This window comes from Callithrix jacchus, chromosome 6 (genome assembly GCF_049354715.1).
Source record: "Callithrix jacchus isolate 240 chromosome 6, calJac240_pri, whole genome shotgun sequence".
Taxonomy (NCBI): Eukaryota; Metazoa; Chordata; class Mammalia; order Primates; family Cebidae; genus Callithrix; species Callithrix jacchus.
In genome coordinates this window covers 64239226-64260219 of record NC_133507.1, presented here as the reverse complement: position 1 = coordinate 64260219, position 20994 = coordinate 64239226, and the positions used below count along the sequence as shown (strand labels likewise).

Genomic DNA, 20994 nt, shown 5'->3' with positions numbered 1-20994 from the left:
TCATTTCTGATTGCTGCATAATATTCCATGGTGTATATGTGCCACATTTTTCCAATCCAGTCTATTATCAATGGGCATTTGGGTTGATTCCAGGTCTTTGCTATTGTAAACAGTGCTGCAATGAACATTCGTGTACATGTGTCCTTATAGTAGAACGATTTACAGACTTTTGGATATATACCCAGTAATGGGATTGCTGGGTCAAATGGAATTTCTATTTCTAAGGTCTTGAGGAATCGCCACACTGTCTTCCACAATGGTTGAACTAATTTACACTCCCACCAACAGTGTAAAAGTGTTCCTTTTTCTCCACATCCTCTCCAGCATCTGTTGTCTCCAGATTTTTTAATGATCGCCATTCTAACTGGCATGAGATGGTATCTCAATGTGGTTTTGATTTGCATCTCTCTGATGACCAGTGATGATGAGCATTTTTTCATATGATTGTTGGCCTCATATATGTCTTCTTTCGTAAAGTATCTGTTCATGTCCTTTGCCCACTTTTGAATGGGCTTGTTTGTTTTTTTCCTGTAAATCTGTTTGAGTTCTTTGTAAATTCTGGATATCAGCCCTTTGTCAGATGGGTAGACTGTGAAAATTTTTTCCCATCCTGTTGGTTGCCGATCCACTCTAGTGACTGTTTCTTTTGCTGTGCAGAAGCTGTGGAGTTTCATTAGGTCCCATTTGTCTCTTTTGGCTTTTGTTGCCAATGCTTTTGGTGTTTTGTTCATGAAGTCCTTGCCTACTCCTATGTCCTGGATAGTTTTGCCTAGATTTCCTTCTAGGGTTTTTATGGTGCCAGGTCTTATGTTTAAGTCTTTAATCGATCTGGAGTGAATTTTAGTGTAAGGTGTCAGGAAGGGGTCCAGTTTCTGCTTTCTGCACATGGCTAGCCAGTTTTCCTAACACCATTTGTTAAACATGGAATCCTTTCCCCATTGCTTGTTTTTGTCAGGTTTATCAAAGATTGTATAGTTGTATGTATGTTGTGTTGCCTCCGGTGTCTCTGTTTTGTTCCATTGGTCTATATCTCTGTTTTGGTACCAGTACCATGCTGTTTTGATTACTGTAGGCTTGTAGTATAGTTTGAAATCCGGTAGTGTAATGCCCCCTGCTGTGTTCTTTTTGCTTAGAATTGACTTGGCTATGCGGGCTCTCTTTTGGTTCCATATGAAGTTCATGGTGGTTTTTTCCAGTTCTGTGAAGAAAGTCGATGGTAGCTTGATGGGGATAGCGTTGATTCTGTAAATTAGTTTGGGCAGTATAGCCATTTTCACGATATTAATTCTTCCTAACCATGAACATGGAATGTTTCTCCATCTGTTTGTGTCCTCTCTGATTTCGTTGAGCAGTGGTTTGTAGTTCTCCTTGAAGAGGTCTCTTACGTTCCTTGTGAGTTGTATTCCAAGGTATTTTATTCTTTTTGTAGCAATTGCAAATGGCAGTTCGCTCTTGATTTGGCTTTCTTTAAGTCTGTTATTGGTGTAGACGAATGCTTGTGATTTTTGCACATTGATTTTATATCCTGAGACTTTGCTGAAGTTGCTTATCAGTTTCAGGAGTTTTTGGGCAGAGGCAATGGGGTCTTCTAGGTATACTATCATGTCGTCTGCAAATAGAGACAATTTGGCTTCCACCTTTCCTATTTGAATACCCTTTATTTCTTTTTCTTGCCTGATTGCTCTGGCTAGAACTTCCAGTACTATATTGAATATGAGTGGTGAGAGAGGGCATCCTTGTCTAGTGCCAGATTTCAAAGGGAATGCTTCCAGTTTTTGCCCATTCAGTATGATATTGGCTGTTGGTTTGTCATAAATAGCTTTTATTACTTTGAGATACGTTCCATTGATACCGAGTTTATTGAGGGTTTTTAGCATAAAGGGCTGTTGAATTTTGTCAAATGCCTTCTCTGCGTCAATTGAGATAATCATGTGGTTTTTGTTTATAGTTCTGTTTATGTGGTGAATTACATTGATAGACTTGCGTATGTTGAACCAGCCTTGCATCCCTGGGATGAATCCTACTTGATCATGATGAATAAGTTTTTTGATTTGCTGTTGCAATCGGCTTGCCAATATTTTATTGAAGATTTTTGCACCTATGTTCATCATGGATATTGGCCTGAAGTTTTCTTTTCTCGTTGGGTCTCTGCCGGGTTTTGGTATCAGGATGATGTTGGTCTCATAAAATGATTTGGGAAGGATTCCCTCTTTTGGGATTGTTTGAAATAGTTTTAGAAGGAATGGTAACAGCTCCTCCTTGTGTGTCTGGTAGAATTCGGCTGTGAACCCGTCTGGACCTGGGCTTTTTTTGTGTGGTAGGCTCTTAATTGCTGCCTCAACTTCAGACCTTGTTATTGGTCTATTCATAGTTTCAGCTTCCTCCTGGTTTAGGCTTGGGAGGACACAGGAGTCCAGGAATTTATCCATTTCTTCCAGGTTTACTAGTTTATGCACATAGAGTTCTTTGTAATATTCTCTGATGATGGTTTGAATTTCTGTGGAATCTGTGGTGATTTCCCCTTTATCATTTTTTATTGCATCTATTTGGTTGTTCTCTCTTTTCTTTTTAATCAATCTGGCTAGTGGTCTGTCTATTTTGTTGATCTTTTCAAAAAACCAGCTCTTGGATTTATTGATTTTTTGAAGGGTTTTTCGTGTCTCAATCTCCTTCAGCTCAGCTCTGATCTTAGTTATTTCTTGTCTTCTGCTGGGTTTTGAGTTTTTTTGATCTTGCTCCTCTATCTCTTTCAATTTTGACGATAGGGTGTCAATTTTGGATCTCTCTATTCTCCTCATATGGGCACTTATTGCTATATACTTTCCTCTAGAGACTGCTTTAAATGTGTCCCAGAGGTTCTGGCATGTTGTGTCTTCGTTCTCGTTGGTTTCGAAGAACTTCTTCATTTCTGCCTTCATTTCGTTGTTTACCCAGTCAACATTCAAGAGCCAGTTGTTCAGTTTCCATGAAGCTGTGCGGTTCTGGGTTGGTTTCTGAATTCTGAGTTCTAACTTGATTGCACTATGGTCTGAGAGGCTGTTTGTTATGATTTCAGTTGTTTTGCATTTGTTGAGCAGTGCTTTACTTCCAATTATGTGGTCAGTTTTTGAGTAGGTGTGATGTGGTGCTGAGAAGAATGTGTATTCTGTGGATTTGGGGTGGAGAGTTCTGTAAATGTCTATCAGGTTTGCTTGCTCCAGGTCTGAGTTCAAGCCCTGGATATCCTTGTTGATTTTCTGTCTGGTTGATCTGTCTAGTATTGACAGTGGAGTGTTAAAGTCTCCCACTATTATTGTGTGGGGGTCTAAGTCCTTTTGTAAGTCATTAAGAACTTGCCTTATGTATCTGGGTGCTCCTGCGTTGGGTCCATATATGTTTAGGATCGTTAGCTCTTCTTGTTGTATCGATCCTTTTACCATTATGTAATGGCCTTCTTTGTCTCTTTTGATCTTTGTTGCTTTAAAGTCTATTTTATCAGAAATGAGAATAGCAACTCCTGCTTTTTTTTGCTTTCCATTAGCTTGGTAAATCTTCCTCCATCCCTTTATTTTGAGCCTTTGTGTATCCTTGCATGTGAGATGGGTTTCCTGTATACAGCCCACTGATGGGTTTTGGATTTTTATCCAATTTGCCAGTCTGTGTCTTTTGATTGGTGCGTTTAGTCCATTTACATTTAGGGTTAATATTGTTATGTGTGAATTTGATACTGCCATTTTGATGCTAAGTGACTGTTTTGCCTGTTAGTTGTTGTAGATTCTTCATTATGTTGATGCTCTTTAGCATTCAGTGTGATTTTGGAATGGCTGGTACTGGTTGATCCTTTCTATGTGTAGTGCCTCTTTTAGGAGCTCTTGTAAAGCAGGCCTGGTGGTGACAAAATCTCTGAGTACTTGCTTGTTCACAAAGGATTTTATTTTTCCTTCACTTCTGAAGCTCAGTTTGGCTGGATATGAAATTCTGGGTTGAAAGTTCTTTTCTTTAATAATGTTGAATATTGGCCCCCACTCTCTTCTGGCTTGTAGTGTTTCTGCCGAGAGATCTGCTGTGAGTCTGATGGGCTTCCCTTTGTGGGTGACCCGACCTTTCTCTCTGGCTGCCCTTAGTATTCTCTCCTTTATTTCAACCCTGTTGAATCTGACGATTATGTGCCTTGGGGTTGCTCTTCTTGCAGAATATCTTTGTGGTGTTCTCTGTATTTCCTGCAATTGAGTGTTGGCCTGTCTTGCTAGGTGGGGGAAATTTTCCTGGATGATGTCCTGAAGAGTATTTTCCAGCTGGGATTCATTCTCTTCGTCCCCTTCTGGTACACCTATCAAACGTAGGTTAGGTCTTTTCACATAGTCCCACATTTCTTGGAGACTTTGTTCATTCCTTTTTGCGCTTTTTTCTCTGATCTTGGTTTCTCCTTTTATTTCATTGAGTTGGTCTTCGACTTCAGATATTCTTTCTTCTGCTTGGTCAATTCGGCTATTGAAACTTGTGTTTGCTTCGCGAAGTTCTCGTATTGTGTTTTTCAGCTCCTTTAATTCATTCATATTCCTCTCTAAGTTATCCATTCTTGTTATCATTTCCTCGAATCTTTTTTCAAATCTTTTTTCGAGGTTCTTAGTTTCTTTGCATTGATTTAATACATGATCTTTTAGCTCACAGAAGTTTCTCATTATCCATCTTCTGAAGTCTAATTCCATCATTTCGTCACAGACATTCTCCATCCAGCTTTGTTCCCTTGCTGGTGAGGAGTTTTGGTCCTTTCTAGGAGGCGAGGTGTTCTGGTTTCGGGTGTTTTCCTCCTTTTTGCACTGGTTTCTTCCCATCTTTGTGGATTTGTCCGCTCGTCGTCTGCGTATTTGCTGACTTTTCGATGGGTCTCTGAGTGGACACCCAGAATGTTGATGATGAAGTATTTCTGTTGCTTGGTTTTCCTTCTACCAGTCTAGCCCCTTCGCTGTACAACTGCTGAGGTCTGCTCCAGACCCTGCTTGTCTGGGGTGCACCTCTAGCAGCTGTGGCACAGCAAGGGATGCTACCGGTTTCTTTTTCTGCTATCTTTGTCCCAGGATGATGCCTGCCTAATGTCAGTCTTTTGGATATAGAGGGGTCAGGGAGCTGCTTCAGGAGACAGTTTGTACTTTATAGGGGCTTAATTGCTGAGCTGTGAGCTCTGTTGTTCATTCAGGGCTGTTAGGCTGCTATGCTTGATTCTGCAGCAACAGAGCTCATTAAAAAAACCTTTTTTTTTTTCTCAAATGCTCTGTGTTGAGGGGTTTGGGCTTTATTTTTGGATGTCCGTTGAGGTCCTGCCCAGCTAGGACGCAGACTAGCCACTGTTTGGCTGCCGAGGCTCCGCCCTGCTGTTTTGTGATTCGCCCTGTTCCTGCAGGCTCTGCTGTGGTCTCCGCCACACCCTGCGGCGGAGTCTCTCTGTTGTAGTGGGTTGCCTCGGCAACGGCAGGCTGTGTCAGCAGTGGGCGTGTATCTCAGTAGGGACAGGTTGCCTCGGCACCGGCTGGCTGTGTCAGCAATGGGCGTGTATCTCAGTTGGGGCGGGTTGCCTCGGTAGTGGTGGACGCCCCTCCCCCTCAGAGCGTCTCGGGCAGTCTGCCCGGGGCTTGTTTGAAATCGCGGTTTTGTTCGTCCCACTGAGCCAACCCTAATGCTCTGTCCCTGCGATCCCCTGGCTGGCCCACTGTCCGAGTCTAGCTCAGTCTCAAGTCCAGCCCTCTCACGTCTCCTGTTGCCGGTTCAATGGGGCACCCGGACAAGCGCACCCTGTGGGGAGCGCTGGGTAGGGCCGGCCGCCACCACCCCGGCTGCCGGCTTCACCAGGCGGAGGTTCTGCCTGGCGTCCCGCGTCTCCTCGTCACTTGGGAATTTCCCCGTTCCGTGGGCAACAAAGATCAGTCTGGAAATGCAGCTCAGACTCACCTTTCCGCGGACACAACGTGAGCTCCAATCCTGGGTTGTTCTCACAGCGCCATCTTGAGTCCTCCCCCCCCAAATGCAACTTTTTAAAAGACAAAGTTTAATTTATGTAATTAGATACTTTCACTTTTATGGATCCTTTTCAACTCTAAGAAATATTACAAACTGACTTTTCTGTGGCCTTTTAAAATATCTTACAGGAGAGAAAGCCAAATCTCTCTTTAGGTTTAAAAATTAAATAAATAAGAATGTGAGAGAAATAATTTATCATGTACTGTTTTGTGATATTCTAATGGGTACTAATTGGTAAGTGCACGTTTAAATCTGTCCTTAAGGAACAGCTCCTGTTTCAGTCAAAATCAAATATTTTTTATTATTTCTGAACAAATATAATAAAAATGCCAAAATATACTATGGGTCATATGATATGGGGCAACATGTCACTGGAATAATTGCAAAGGATTTTTCTAAAGAAAGCTAAAATTGTGTTATTTGAGGTATGGATCAACCGATATTATAATAGCAATGCTGTGTATCAAACCTCCTAAAACCCTGGGCCCTAAGCTACTTTTCTAGTTTTGACTCCTATTTCCTTCAGTGCAACTCACAGGATTTCTTGTCACTACATTTTACTTGTATCTTTGTTTCTCCATTCTTACAGCTACATTTTATACATATGGCTCTTATATATCCTCAAGATCTAGTCCCAAATCCATTTCTTCCATAAAGCTCAGAAATTAAAGTTTACCAGAAAACTCTAATAATAGTACTTTGTTTTATGATATTTGTTGCTTTTGGTAACTATAGAATTGTAGACAAATTGCCCCACTTAAAACGTACATTCTTTGAGAGCAAGGGTATGTTTTACATGTTATAGTATTATAATTTGTTCTATGCAATTTTTTGACAATAGCACATATACTCGTAAGTATTTGTTGAAGAGCCTTTGATCTAGCAATCCACAAATTATACAGAGGTGTTTATTAGATTGTTATTGATAATGATGAGATTTAAAGCAAACTAAGTATTAAATAATAGTGGAATAGGGCTGGACACAGTGGCTCATGCCTGTAATCCCTGCACTTTGGAAGGCCAAGGCAGGCAGATCACTTGAGGTCAGGAGCTCAAGACCACCTGGGCCAACATGGTGAGACCCATCTCTATTAAAAATATAAAAATTGGCTGGGCGTAGTGGCATAAACCTGTAATCGCAGCTACTTGGGAGGCTGAGGCAGACGATTTGCTTGAACCCAGGAGATGGAGGCTTCAGTGAGCCAAGATCATGCCATTGCACTCGAGCCCAGATGACAGAATGAGACTCCCCCTCAAAACGAAACAAAAAAAAAAAAAACAAACAAAAAAACAAAACAAAACCGTGAACTAATCATAATTTAAATATATAACATGTCCATATAGAGTGGAATTACACTCATAGGATAAGGACAGGATGGAAATATCAACTTTTGGTAAGTTTATTTTCCTTTTGGTTCTTCTATTTTTTTTAATATTTTTTATCATGTAATGTAATCCATTATAGTAGTGCTGTAAACATAAAAATACATATTTATTAAACAAATGATTAAGAAGCCATATAGATGATTTTAAGATAGCTTCTGTAAGTGGAAGCTATCTTAAAAGTTAAAGTTATTTGCAATGTATTATCAGGTAATAATGTAGATGAATCTCCCACCATTACAAATATACTTAATCAAAGACTAATTTTTTTCTTTATTTTTTTCCTGTGTATTTTAGACTGTGTACGAAAGTTCAAGTGTTGTCAGATAAGTATAGAAGAAGGCAAAGGGAAACTCTGGTGGAATTTGAGGAAAACATGCTATAAGATAGTGGAGCACAATTGGTTTGAAACCTTCATTGTCTTTATGATTCTGCTGAGCAGTGGGGCTCTGGTAGGTAATGCATGATCCACTCCTTCACCTTTCACCCGAAATCTTTTCCCTTTCCCTTCAATCAACTCATATTGCCCACTTTTAAATTAAGGTGTTTGTAAGAATGGGAAGAAATATGTGTGATGTGTTTAGCACAGTATGAGAGGCTCAGTAAACAGCAACTTTTATTACTCCAGAGTAGCCCTCAGGTGGAACCAAATTCAGATCATTATGGTTTCTTGAAATGTTTAAATAAGGATCTTTCTGACTTTTAGTCATTGGAGGCAGTTCTTATTAAGACTGTCTATGTAGATATGATGTAAGATTATCAGCTAAGTATCAAACTAAGTACGATATTTCCCTGACCCCTTCGTGGGTGAACTTAGGTGTGTAGGCGCCAGCAGGGGTAAACTCCACTCACTCCCTCCTTCACCCCTCACAGGAGGTGGAACGTAGGTGAGTGGGTGTAGGAACCAGTGTGAGCACTTTAGGGCACTGGCAAGAGTGAAGTCCATACCCACCCCGCGGCAGCATCTAGGGGAGGGTGCCCTCGATCCTTGAAGCCCCAGAGGAAGTGTTACAGTGCCCTTGCAGCTTTGCCATCCGTGGATGGCTTAAGTGTTAACAGTTCAGTGAAGGGTCAGTGTGACAGCCTTTTGTACCTACACTCGTGGTGCCCAAGTTATTTGTCTGGAGTCCAGAAGGAATGAGGTTTCATGAAGGACTTGAAGATGTTAAATGTGGGAGATTTTATTGCCAGTGAAAGTGGCTCACAGAGGAAAGGGGAGCTGAAAGGGGAGGGAACAGGAAGGTAGTCTTTCCCTGGAGTCTGGCCATCCCCAACTAGACTCCTCCAAAGCCATGCCATCAAGCTGTCCCTCTGATGCCAAGCCCCTTCTCTCCGATGTCCAACTGAAGTTTCCAGCTGCTCCTCCTGTCTGCCAGTTGAGTTCTGGGGTTTATATATGGTTTATATAGGATGGGGTCAGGGTGCACCGTGAGTGGTTTTTGAAAAGGCAACATTTGATTGGGAAAACAGGGATATATGTTCTCACTTTGGGCCACAGTTCCAGGCTTGAAGGTGGGGCCCTCACCAGATACTGCCATCCTTCTGCCCAGAGTTTCTCTGCCTCCTGTTTCTATCAAAATTGCTTAAAGTAAACTCCATGCTGCAGGGAACTCCTCTGTCTTCTTCACACTGATTCACTCTTCCAACCACAGTGAATGATAAGACTAACTTAATTGCTGACTAGCAGAAAAGTGATGGCTTTACAAACTTATGTCTGATTTCATTCAAAGAAATGATCAAATGGATCAAAATATTGATTAAAATAATATGACCTATTTTCTTAATTGGTGATACAAATGTGGTTGCATTCCTTTTACTATTTCACTTTAAGTAATTACTAGAGTGTTTGGTGAGTTTATTTCATTAAGAGAATTACTGCATCTGAAGGCCTTCAAGCCGAATTCTGTATCCTGCCATATATTCAGTTTAAAGAGGATCAACCATGCTTTATTTTCTTTTCCTTTTTTTTTTTTTTTTTTTTTTGAGAGCGTCTTGCTATAGTCCAGGCTGGAGTATAGTGGTATTATCTCAAGTCACCACAGCACCTCCACCTCTTGGGTTCACCCCATTCTAGTGCCTTAACCTGCCAAGTAGCTGGGGTTACAAGTGTGAGCCATCACATCTGGCTAATTCTTGTATTTTTTAGTAGAGACTGGGTTTTACCATGTTGACCAGGCTGGTCTTGAACTCCTGGCCTCAAGAGATCTGTACACTTGGCCTCTCAAAGTGCTGGAATTACAGACGTGAGCCACTGTGCCTTGCCAGTCATGCTTTCTAAAGCCAAGTAAAGAGAGAACTATGAATTCTTATCGGTGACTAGTATCTTTGCTGTGGGAGCTTTTTGTTCTCAGTTATACCCAGTCACTTCTCACCAAATTGCATAAACATGCTGGCACAGTGACTGGCTCCTGAGGGGTTTACAGCTTCAGCTGTAAGCAGAGCCCAGAAACTCTTAGGTCTGTATGGAACTCTGGTTACAAGCCTTGATTCCTATTATCTAAAACAGAAAATGTTCCTTTTCCTTTAATCCAGGCTGCCAAGTTTTCTTGATAATTTTTCCAATATGGAAATTAAGTTAGATAAGTATTATTTTCATTACAGAAGCCTCCGGAGTTCCTGCGAATGAGTTTCCCAGTCTTTCTCAAGGGCTCTGCAAAATATTGTCAAAGGGAATTTCCAAACGTACACCTTCCTACATACACACACACACACACACACAGAGATGATGAGATGACGAGAAAGTGAGAGATGACAATCCTTTCCTTTTTCCATACTTGAGGGGCCTCCCTGCTTTATATCTGCATTACTAGAGGGTGCATTCCATTGAGTCTACACTGAATGAGGCCAATCTATTCCCAGATGTTCAGCTGCCTTCTGATATAGATAGAAGCAGCTGGCAGTCTCTCAAAAATTTTAAGCTCTTTGGGGTTACACTGAGACCAAAATTTAAAAATTACTGAAACCCTTCGTTGAATGAAATGCCCAGTCAACAGTCAGTTATGATCAGATAATGATAAAGTAAAATTCAGCCATGGAAAACATTAAATCTTGAAGCCTTAGGCCCCTGATAAGAGCTTGCATCATTTCCTTTTTTAAGAAGACATCAATTAGAGACTGTTTCTGATCATAAAATTTAATAGAATTTTTTGACTTATAGGCCTTTGAAGATATATACATTGAGCAGCGAAAAACCATTAAGACCATGTTAGAATACGCTGACAAGGTTTTCACTTACATATTCATCCTGGAAATGCTGCTAAAGTGGGTTGCATATGGTTTTCAAGTGTATTTTACCAATGCCTGGTGCTGGCTCGACTTCCTGATTGTTGATGTGAGTATGCTGCACTTTGCTGTTTCATTTGTTGGCATATGGGTACTACGTCCAGCAATGGTGCCTGACCAGACTAGGCACTCAGTAACACTGTGTCAGCCCAAATGTAAATTATGTTCCTTGTTTCACAGTGAGAGGATGCCTCAAAACATTTTTTGCCAATTTAAATATACATATATTCATTGATAAAAGTCAAATGCCATCATACTATACTAATCATTTAGTTTCAAATTAATTTTGAAATCTCAAGTTATGCCAAATAAAATATGAATTTAGAAATTTTGCTTTTTGCACTATCTCATTTCACAAAATAACTGTATTTACATTTTTCTCAGGCATCTTTGACATCCGTATCTTTGTCATCACTAGAGCCTATTGAGAAGTTTAGGGCACACAGATGGATCATTAATTACAAAGAAATTTGAAAGCTCAAAAAGCAAGAGACATCACTTGATTTGTATGATAGTAGAAGCAAATTGGCTATTGACCAAGTATTCAAAAGTTTTATTTAAGTACATTGGTGTTGAAATAAAATAAGATAGCATATCAAAATATAAGAGGATTTTTAAATAATTGAATATGAGGCAAATCTACTATTAAATATAACATATAAATGTTACATGCAGAATTACATTAACAGTCCTCTGGAAGTAAAGGAAGAAAATAAGCAATATTTAAAACTACATGTATCTGGACATTACAAACAATAGAAAATGTACCAAAAACTGTAACCGTTCTTTTATTTGTATAATGGGATTATGCATGATACAATTTTTGCCTCTTATTTTCTGTATGTGCTTATAATAGGTTGGTAAATCTATTAAAAAATCTGATAATTAATATGTCTATTTAAAGATAAAAGTATGAAGTCAACACCACTTGAATATAAAGAAACTCTTAAGAGAAATCTAGTTGTCCTGCACCTAATGATCATATTACCCAAAGTACTCTGATATTTACCTTTTTAGATTTAAGAAAACTGTTATGATAGTATATTAACCTGATAAATACCTTGCTTTAAGTCAAATATGCTTATTGCTCGTCTATTTCATTATGAAACACACAAATATAAATAAGTCTTTTTTCTAGTCCTGCAGAAGCTTGCAATTGAAAAGTGAGGACAGATGTGTAGACGTAAATCGATACCTGTGTTAGAAGGGCCACCTCTTTACTTGAGGCAGGTGAAAAGTCTTCAAGAAAGAAGAGGAATGTGAGCTGGAACTTGAGAGATGAGAATACCAGCAGGCACAGCTAAGGGAGGAACGCTGATTCCTTAAAACATTGGCTCATGACATGCAGGGCAGGTTGCAGAAACAAGTAGATAGGGTGAGACAAGCCTTTGTGATGGGATGATAAGATAAGAAAGATAACTTTGAGAAGAGCTTGAAGAACCTGACATGCCATCCAAAGAAATTTAGACTGAGGATTTAATGAAGAGGAAGCTATTGAAGAATTACACATAGGAAGAGACAAGACCCAGGCTTGTTCTTTTAGGGAGAGAAGTTAGGTGGAGGTGTGAATAATAAAAAGAGGATTATTTAGAGATCAAAACACCAGTTAGGAGATTGCTGCAATGCCCTAGTAAGAGAAGGCCTACATTTATCTCCTTTTTCACATTTAGCTACAAGTCACATAGAATTGAACATTTTACAACTTCTTTTATTAAGCCAGTAAATACTACCCCATTCAGAATATTTTTCTATGTCTAACTTTTACCTTTTATCCTTTAACTTATGCTTATCTCTTTTTGGTTCTGTCTTCAGAGAAGGTAAAGTACTACAGGTCCTTATGTCTTAAATACAGAAAAGCTTCACAAGTAATGATAATCCAGTAACTATTTTTCAATTATCTGTGAAGACAGGACTTACAAAGCCTAAGAGTTTGGATTTTAAGGGAACTGTATGAACTATGTAAGACAAAATTTTATAGCTCATATTTTTCTGTATTCAAGAGGCTTCACTTTAAAACTGCATGTGCAAAATTATTTTGAATAAGTTGTTTTTATAACAACTTTCTATGTGCTTATTCTCCTTAAAAATTATATTTTTCAAATATATATTAACATTATCCTCTTAAATTATTTATTTTTATTTATCTGCCTTTGAAATTCAGTTGCACTTTAGAACAAAATATCTTTACTTAGTTTATATTGTTTTAATATTTTTCTATATGTTTTCAAAGGAAATTGAACACGTGTATGTACCCATGACAGTTTCTTTTCCTTTTTAGCTAAGACTTTAAATTTTTTTTTTTTTTTTTGAGACGGAGTTTCACTCTTGTTACCCAGGCTGGAGTGCAATGGCGCGATCTTGGCTCACTGCAACCTCCACCTCCTGGGTTCAGACAACTCTCCTGCTTCAGCCTCCTGAGTAGCTGGGATTACAGGCAGGCGCCACCATGCCCAGCTAATTTTTTGTATTTTTAGTAGAGACGGGGTTTCACCATGTTGACCAGGATGGTCTCGATCTCTTGACCTCGTGATCCACCCGCCTCGGCCTCCCAAAGTGCTGGGATTACAGGCTTGAGACACCGCGCCCGGCCTATCAGCTATGTAAGTTAGCTGTATGAATAACTAAAGAAAACATTGAATTTTCTAATTTGTTATAATAAAATCTCAACTTTTTTATTCACAAATTTTGTCTGACCTAATTAATGGTATTATGCCCTTCACCCTGAAATTTACAAATATCAAAGCTGCTTCTTAGAGGCCTAGACCTTTTTAAATGTATCCATGTTCATCCTCACCGGAGGTTTGTATAGTTTACTTGCTGCCAAATGTTACTTTCTCTTTCAGGTCTGCTCAATATGATTAGACATGACACAGAAATAAGTTTTACAGATATGTAGAGGGAGATCACATTTCTCTCTTGCTGTTTTTTTTTTTTTTTTTTTTGCTTTTAATTTTTAAAAAATATTTCTTACCAAGAATCTTGAAAAAAAGAACACATTGTAAAAAAGGACTTCTTTTTTTTATAAGTGTTCACAGACTAGAATCATTAGCCTCACCCTAGGAATCTGCAGAAATGCAAATTCTTAGGTCTCTCCTAAACTTACTAAACCACACTCTGCTATTGGTGTTTTTAACAAGACCTTGGGTGATTCTGAAACTCACGAAAGTTTGAGAATTACTGATTCATTGCATAAAGCAAGGTTGATCTGTGTAGACATTTTTGTGTGTAAATAAGAAAATCGTGTTGCTTTTTCTGTATAGGTCTCATTGGTCAGTTTAACTGCAAATGCCTTGGGTTACTCAGAACTTGGTGCCATCAAATCCCTCAGAACACTAAGAGCTCTGAGGCCACTGAGAGCCTTGTCCCGGTTTGAAGGAATGAGGGTAAGAATGAATGCCTTAGAATTTGTCAGAATTATTATTGAGAGCAGACTGACACTTTGTAGAAATGTCAAATTTATGGAGAATTTGTGTCTTATGCATTCATACTGACATAGCTAATCAATCAAAAATAATATTTACCAGTTGCCCATAATACTTGGCACTGCTCGAGTCACTCACAGAGTGTAGTGCCAGAAGGACTGTTTCTAATTAGCTAGATTTTCACTTGGTGGAAAATCTCTATAGTTATGCTGCTGATTTGAATCAAGATTATTTATGTTCACTCCATTTATAAATGTGCAGGAAATCCTATTTGCTGTAGTTTAAACCTACCACATCATTGCTCATCATTTTTTCACTGCTCTGTTAGGTTACACTTTGAGCCTTTTGAGGTTTGAATCAGGTCTTTTACTTCTTAAACACAGGCTGAGATGGCTAAAAAGTAGGTCAATTGGAAATCTAACACTCATTTAGAAGAGTGGTACAAAAGAACGGAGGAGTTTGTGCTGACATTTGTCGTTTCCTGAGGCACAAAACCTGAGACCACATACCCTCACCACCTAAAGAAAATGATGATGCCCTGTCTCAGTGGTTTAAACTGGTTGAAAGGGGATTTTTAGAAAATGATACTTTTTGTGATATTTGCAAGTAGTTACTTAGACTTCGTCTGCATTTTACAAACACAACAAGAGATGAATGGTGTGTGTAGATGGGTGTGTCTGCATATGCATGTTTACATAAAAAAGTTATTAGCTGTTAAATTCTGTTTATTTTACCAATTTGAAATGAGTTTTTGCAGTAGAAGGCTTAATAAACAAAGGTATCAAACTTTCAGTACCAGAATACTTTTTATATTTTCTTTGTGGAATTCGATCCCCAAGTGTTCTCTTTTACTGTCAAATTTTGGATAACAAATTGTATGGTTTGTATGATTTTTAAAGTGATGTTCACTTCTGTATTCATGTCACTATTTATACTCTTAATTGTTTTTGGCATTTACTATTAGTTCCATCCTTTGAGGTAATTTGCTACATGTATATTATTACCTCTTGAGAAAATGTTCTCCAGCATAAAATTTGTTTTACACTCTCTGAATTATAATTTAAAAATTCTTATTTGGAACTACCAGAGTCTAGTTTCTAACCAATATTCAACTTTGAAAGATGTATTTTTTCTCATTTGGCTGTTTTTTAATAATGTTTAAAAGTAAGCAAATAATTGTTGTTGGCTTTTCATTTATTGTTCCTTCTCATTCTGTGCCAGGTTGTTGTAAATGCTCTTTTAGGAGCCATTCCATCTATCATGAATGTACTTCTGGTTTGTCTGATCTTTTGGCTCATATTCAGTATAATGGGAGTGAATCTCTTTGCTGGCAAGTTTTACCATTGTATTAACTACACCACTGGAGAGATGTTTGATGTAAGCGTGGTCAACAACTACAGTGAGTGCAAAGCTCTCATTGAAAGCAACCAAACTGCCAGGTGGAAAAATGTGAAAGTAAACTTTGATAACGTGGGACTTGGATATCTGTCTCTACTTCAAGTTGTAAGTAACCACTTTATTATTTTCCGTGATGTGTAATTAAAATGAGTCTAAAGTTCTTCTTCCTTGTAATGAGGTGTCTACCTTACACCTGTTAGAATGGCTTTGATCAAACAGGTAAATGACAAAACATGTTGGCAAGAACGTGAAGAAAAGGGAACCCTTGTACATTGTTGGCAGGAATATAAATTTGTAGAGCCTTTATGGATAACAGTATGGACGTTCCTCAAAAAACTAAAAATAGAACTACCGTACGATCTAGCATTCCCATTACTGGGTATATATCCAAAAGAAATGAAATCAGCATGTCAAAGAGATGTCTGCACTGTCATGCTCACTGTAGCAGTATTCGCAGTAGCCATAATATGGAAAAAGACTAATTGTCCATCAACAGATAAATGGATAAAGAAAATTGTGTGTATATATATATATGTGTGTGTTTGTATATATATAATGTTCACATAGTTCTATATGAACACACATACAGGCATACACTATATGTGTGTATATCTATATCTAGAAATATGCATATAAAGTGTATGTCTATATGTGTGTGCATATATAGAAGTAATCAGGGAAGAGGAAGAGCCTAGGAAACAGCACTAAGAAACGGAGAAAATTTGCAAGACTTTTGTTTTCAAGATTACTGTGTCCACACAACAGAAAAAGTATTTCAAAAAGTAAATGGACTTGAATGTATTTGTTTTCAGATTAGGAAACTGCTTCTTTTTATCGAGTAAGTGCTTCAAAATAGTATGTTCAATAATATTAAAAAGATTTTCAAGAATAAGCCCTCATGATTGATGAGTGGTAAAAACATTTTAAAATTTATTGGATTGTGTGTATGTGTGTGTGTACACACACACACACACACACACCTATAGACATACACAATGAAATACTATTTAGCCTTAAAAGAAGAAGGGGATCTTGTTCTTTTACACAACATGGATTCACCTGGAGGATATTATATTAAGTGAAATAAGCCAGGCACAGAAAGACAAATAGCACATGATGTCACTATGTATGAAATCTAAAAAAACTCAAACTCGTAGAAGCAGAAAGCAGAATGGCAATCACCAAGGGCTGGAGGTGGGGAATGATGGGAGATGTTGGTCAAAGGATACAAAATTCAGTTCCTCAGGAGGAGTACATTGTGTAGAGCTATTATACAGCATGGTGACTATAGTTAATAATAATGTATTATATACTTGAAAATATCTGAGAAAGTAGACATTATGTTTTCTCATCACAAAAATAAGTATGTAAAGTGATATATATGTTGCTTAGCTTGAGTTAGCCATTCCACAATATGCATGTATTTGAAAACATCATTTGTACAACATAAATATAATCATTTTTAATTTGTCAATTAAAAATAAATATATTTTTGAAAAGCAATTAAAACACAAATGCATATACTTTTTAGGAACTCTATATAGATTCAGTAAAACTATATAAAATGATATAATATTACACAATAAGAAAATTATTCTTCCTCAGTGTTCGCAAATACTTCCTTAGGCCCATCTTCCTAGATTCTTCCTTACCATGAACTATCTTTTCTGTACCATGTTGCAAACATGATGGCTCTACATACTTTATTGTCTCTCCAGCTATGCATTTGGTAGCATAGCACAAGTCCTTTGTTACTGGGAGTTTTATCTTGGCACTCATTTTTCTCCTTTCCTGCTCTGAGGAAAGAAATGCTGGCCCCAAGTGAGGTTGAAAAGGTGCGTGTGTATGGAGGCAGAGAAAGAGAGAGAGAGACACTTTTGGATAGAAAAGTTGCTCCCTTGCAAATGAAAACCTTCCAATTAGACTATTGTGTCTGCTTTGCACTCATAATAATTCATTCAGCTGTTCAACTGACTGCAGTATTTCATATCCACTAGTTCCTGGACACAATCCACCTACATGATCCTCAATACTATAAAAATAGGCCGGGCGCGGTGGCTCACGCCTGTAATCCCAGCACTTTGGGAGGCCGAGGCGGGTGAATCATGAGGTCAAGAGATCGAGACCATCCTGGTCAACATGGTGAAACCCCGTCTCTACTAAAAATACAAAAAATTAGCTGGGCATGGTGGCGCATGTCTGTAATCCCAGCTACTCAGGAGGCTGAGGCAGGAGAATTACCTGAACCCAGGAGGCAGAGGTTGCGGTGAGCCGAGATTGCGCCATTGCACTCCAGCCTGGGTAACAAGAGCGAAACTCCGTCTCAATAAATAAATAAATAAATAAATAAATAAATGAAATAGTCAGAAAGGGGCAGAGTCTGCGGCACTCAGAAACTAAAAAAACAAAATGTGTAAGACTTTTGTTTTCAAGATCACTATGTCCACGCAGCAGAAAGCAAATATTTAACAAAGTAAATACAGTTGAATATACTACTTTCAGATTAGGAAACTGCTGCCTCTTATAGAGTAATCACGTCAAAACAGTATGTTCCACAATATTAAGATCTTCAAGAATTAAGCCGTCATGATTGGCGATTGGTAATAATCATGTGGAAAAGAAAGCCGTTAAGATAAATAATGCAGCATACTTTGAACTTGTCTCATGCTGATACTATATGCAAGAAATCCTTTCTTCAAATTTCATGATATATTCTTATATAACCACATCAGAGTCAAAGATTGCTGATAGTGTTTTTATAATAGCGTATTGTTACAGTAGATGATTATCTAATTATGGATATTAAATATGCATATAAAAATGGAACAAAGATAAACTTGAAGTATTTTCAATGCATATGATAAAACCTTGCCCAAAAAGTAAATACTGATTTCAAGCTTATTTATATACCTATATTTGAATATAGATCAAGTAGAACCTTGATCAATTATTCCTATTCAACTGATTTTTCTAAAATTAGAATTTTGGAAAAAAAGAAAATGATATGACTTTTCTTACAGGCCACATTTAAGGGATGGATGGATATTATGTATGCAGCTGTTGACTCACGAAATGTAAGTCTAGTTAGAGGGAAATTTTTTAATTTTATCAAATGTATATTTCTACAGTATTGTAATTTAGTGATATTGTCAATAAAATAAAATTATGTGCTTAATTTATAAAACATATCTGTATTATAAAAATAAAATGTTTAATCATATTGATTCTTCCAAAATTATTACAGGATAATTTTCTCTAATCGCTGTGTATCTTTTAAGATACCTTTTCTAGTATTTAGCAAGCCACCTGACACAAAACTTTATTGGATTTATTTTCAAAATCAGACATTTTACCTTTGGCTCTGATAGTCCTGGCCGTTTGTGCATTATAAGTTCTCACAGGCAATATTTTTCATCTGTAATAGATATCCTCCAGCTTTTGATCTTCCTTAAGATAGGAAGAATGTAACTAATAATGGGACAAAAGTAAACAAACAACTTAGTGTTTCTCTTGGGAAAGTGAGACTAAGTGGTAGAAGGAAGGGACTTTCCTAATCTACCTTATACACACCAGTACTTTGAGTTTTTTCCTACAAATTTCATTCACTTCTCACTATTTAATGAGGAATGAAGTCACATTTTGGAAAAAAGGATTGATTTCTAGTACACCAAAGCATGATAATAAAGTTCAAAATACTATTTTCCTAGCACCAGTAGCTAGCTTTCTGAGTGAAGAATTCCTGAGGTGTTTTTTTTCTTTCCACTTCATAAAAACAGAGCGGGAGCAAGAAAGCATGAAAAGCCCTGCATTTGATCTCTCTGTATGTGGTATCAGGAATTCAAGTTATGAGTTTTTTCTAAATATAATAATAATGTGTTGTTTATCACTACTCACTATGCCAAGGACTTTCTCACATTATCCCATTTAGTCCTAAATAACAACCTTATTGTATACGTGTTACTAACTCTATTTTACCACTGAAGCAAAGAGGCTTAATGCGTTAAGTGGTAAACTAGTTGAACCCGGATCATGAGTTGAACTCGTACCCACTTGCCACAGTAGTTTCTCACCTTTTTGATTAATTAATTCAAAGCTCTCTCCATCTTTTTATCAATAGCTTATATGACATGAAACATTTTCAGTTTCTTTTTTAATATCTTAGCAGACCTTGTCTGCTACAAAATTCCTGGACATTACAAAAGATGAAATCCACTTGAGCACTACATTTATGAGAAATTGTTGATTTTTACTTTAATTAGTAAATTGCATCAGATAAATGCAAATTTAAACCAAAATGAGACAGTATCTACATACCTACCAGATTGGCAGTACTAAAAAGTCTGATAATGCCAAGTTTTACCAAGGGTAAACAGCAATAAGAATACTGATACAATGCTGGTAGGAAAAAAAAATTAGATAAATAATCCCTTAAAAACAGCTGTGTATGATCACATTATTTGAGAAAGTTAAAAATGCTTTTAATCTTGCAATTCCATTTCGAACAATGTATCCTAAAGAAATTTATGTACATGTTTAGGATAATCTATGTACAAAAACGAATATAACATTTTTTTGCAGTAGCAAAAAACTGGGAGCAACTCAAAAATAGTAGAAATAGGCAAATAATTGAATACTACATAGTAATGGAAATGAATGAATACAGCCATATACAGCCACTTGGATGAGCCTTAAAAATATAACATTGAGTTAAACTAGACATATACTATAATTGTATTTATATAAAGTTAAAAATTGACAAAACTAAGCTTATTGTTCAAGAATGCATACTGAGGTGTTAACTCGAAAGAAAAAGCAGGAACATGATTACCATTAAAGTCAGGATAAGAGTTACCTCTAGCAGGGATGATGTGGTTATGTTTGAGAAAGATACACCAAAGGTTTCTGAAGTCCTACCAATGACCTGGATTATGGATTTCACTTATAAAATGTATTGTATTTTGCATGTATGTATTATGCAATTCCTGTATGAGTAGTCTTTTAAAAGTTTAAAAACTATAATTGTACATCGCTATTCACTAAACTCACATAAAATCTCATCAAAGAATAAGTCATTTTATAATATTCCTGATATTTTCCATTTTGCTCTATTTCATTAGAAAAAAATATGCTGCTCATAATCCTCTAAATTGATTTCATAACGCAGTGGCTTATTACCTTCATTTATTATCATCAGTGAGTGACTGGTTAACTGAGTTGATTAGAACAATGTCCTATGAGACCTGAACTAGAGCTTACGGCTAAAGCTCAAATCTACTATCAGACATATTTCTGTTTTCTTTTTTGTTTTTGTTTTTTTTTTCAAAATATTAAAGGCAGCTTTTTGACATTTTCTTTTCTTTTCTTTTTTTCAATATTTCAAATATCACACATACTTCTAATAAAAAGTGGGCTAGACAAGAGAGAGAGTACCATTGTTACAGAAATGGTGCCTGCTGAATCGGATAAAGCAGTAGACTCATTTTCAGAAAGGGAAGATCAACCTATAAACCTACAT

General features: G+C 37.3%; 1 protein-coding gene across 13 annotated transcripts in view; it reads left to right on the top strand.

Annotated features, from left to right (window-relative positions):
* The window catches only part of SCN2A (sodium voltage-gated channel alpha subunit 2), a 167631-nt gene that overhangs the window by 134058 nt on the left and 12579 nt on the right, over positions 1-20994 (top strand). For all 13 annotated transcript variants that reach the window (XM_054258316.2, XM_054258317.2, XM_078327467.1 and 10 more), the window contains 5 exons: positions 7675-7829; positions 10535-10708; positions 13920-14042; positions 15303-15584; positions 18500-18553. In XM_054258316.2, the coding sequence (XP_054114291.1) occupies positions 7675-7829; positions 10535-10708; positions 13920-14042; positions 15303-15584; positions 18500-18553 (788 nt within the window). The remainder of the gene's footprint in view (positions 1-7674; positions 7830-10534; positions 10709-13919; positions 14043-15302; positions 15585-18499; positions 18554-20994) is intronic.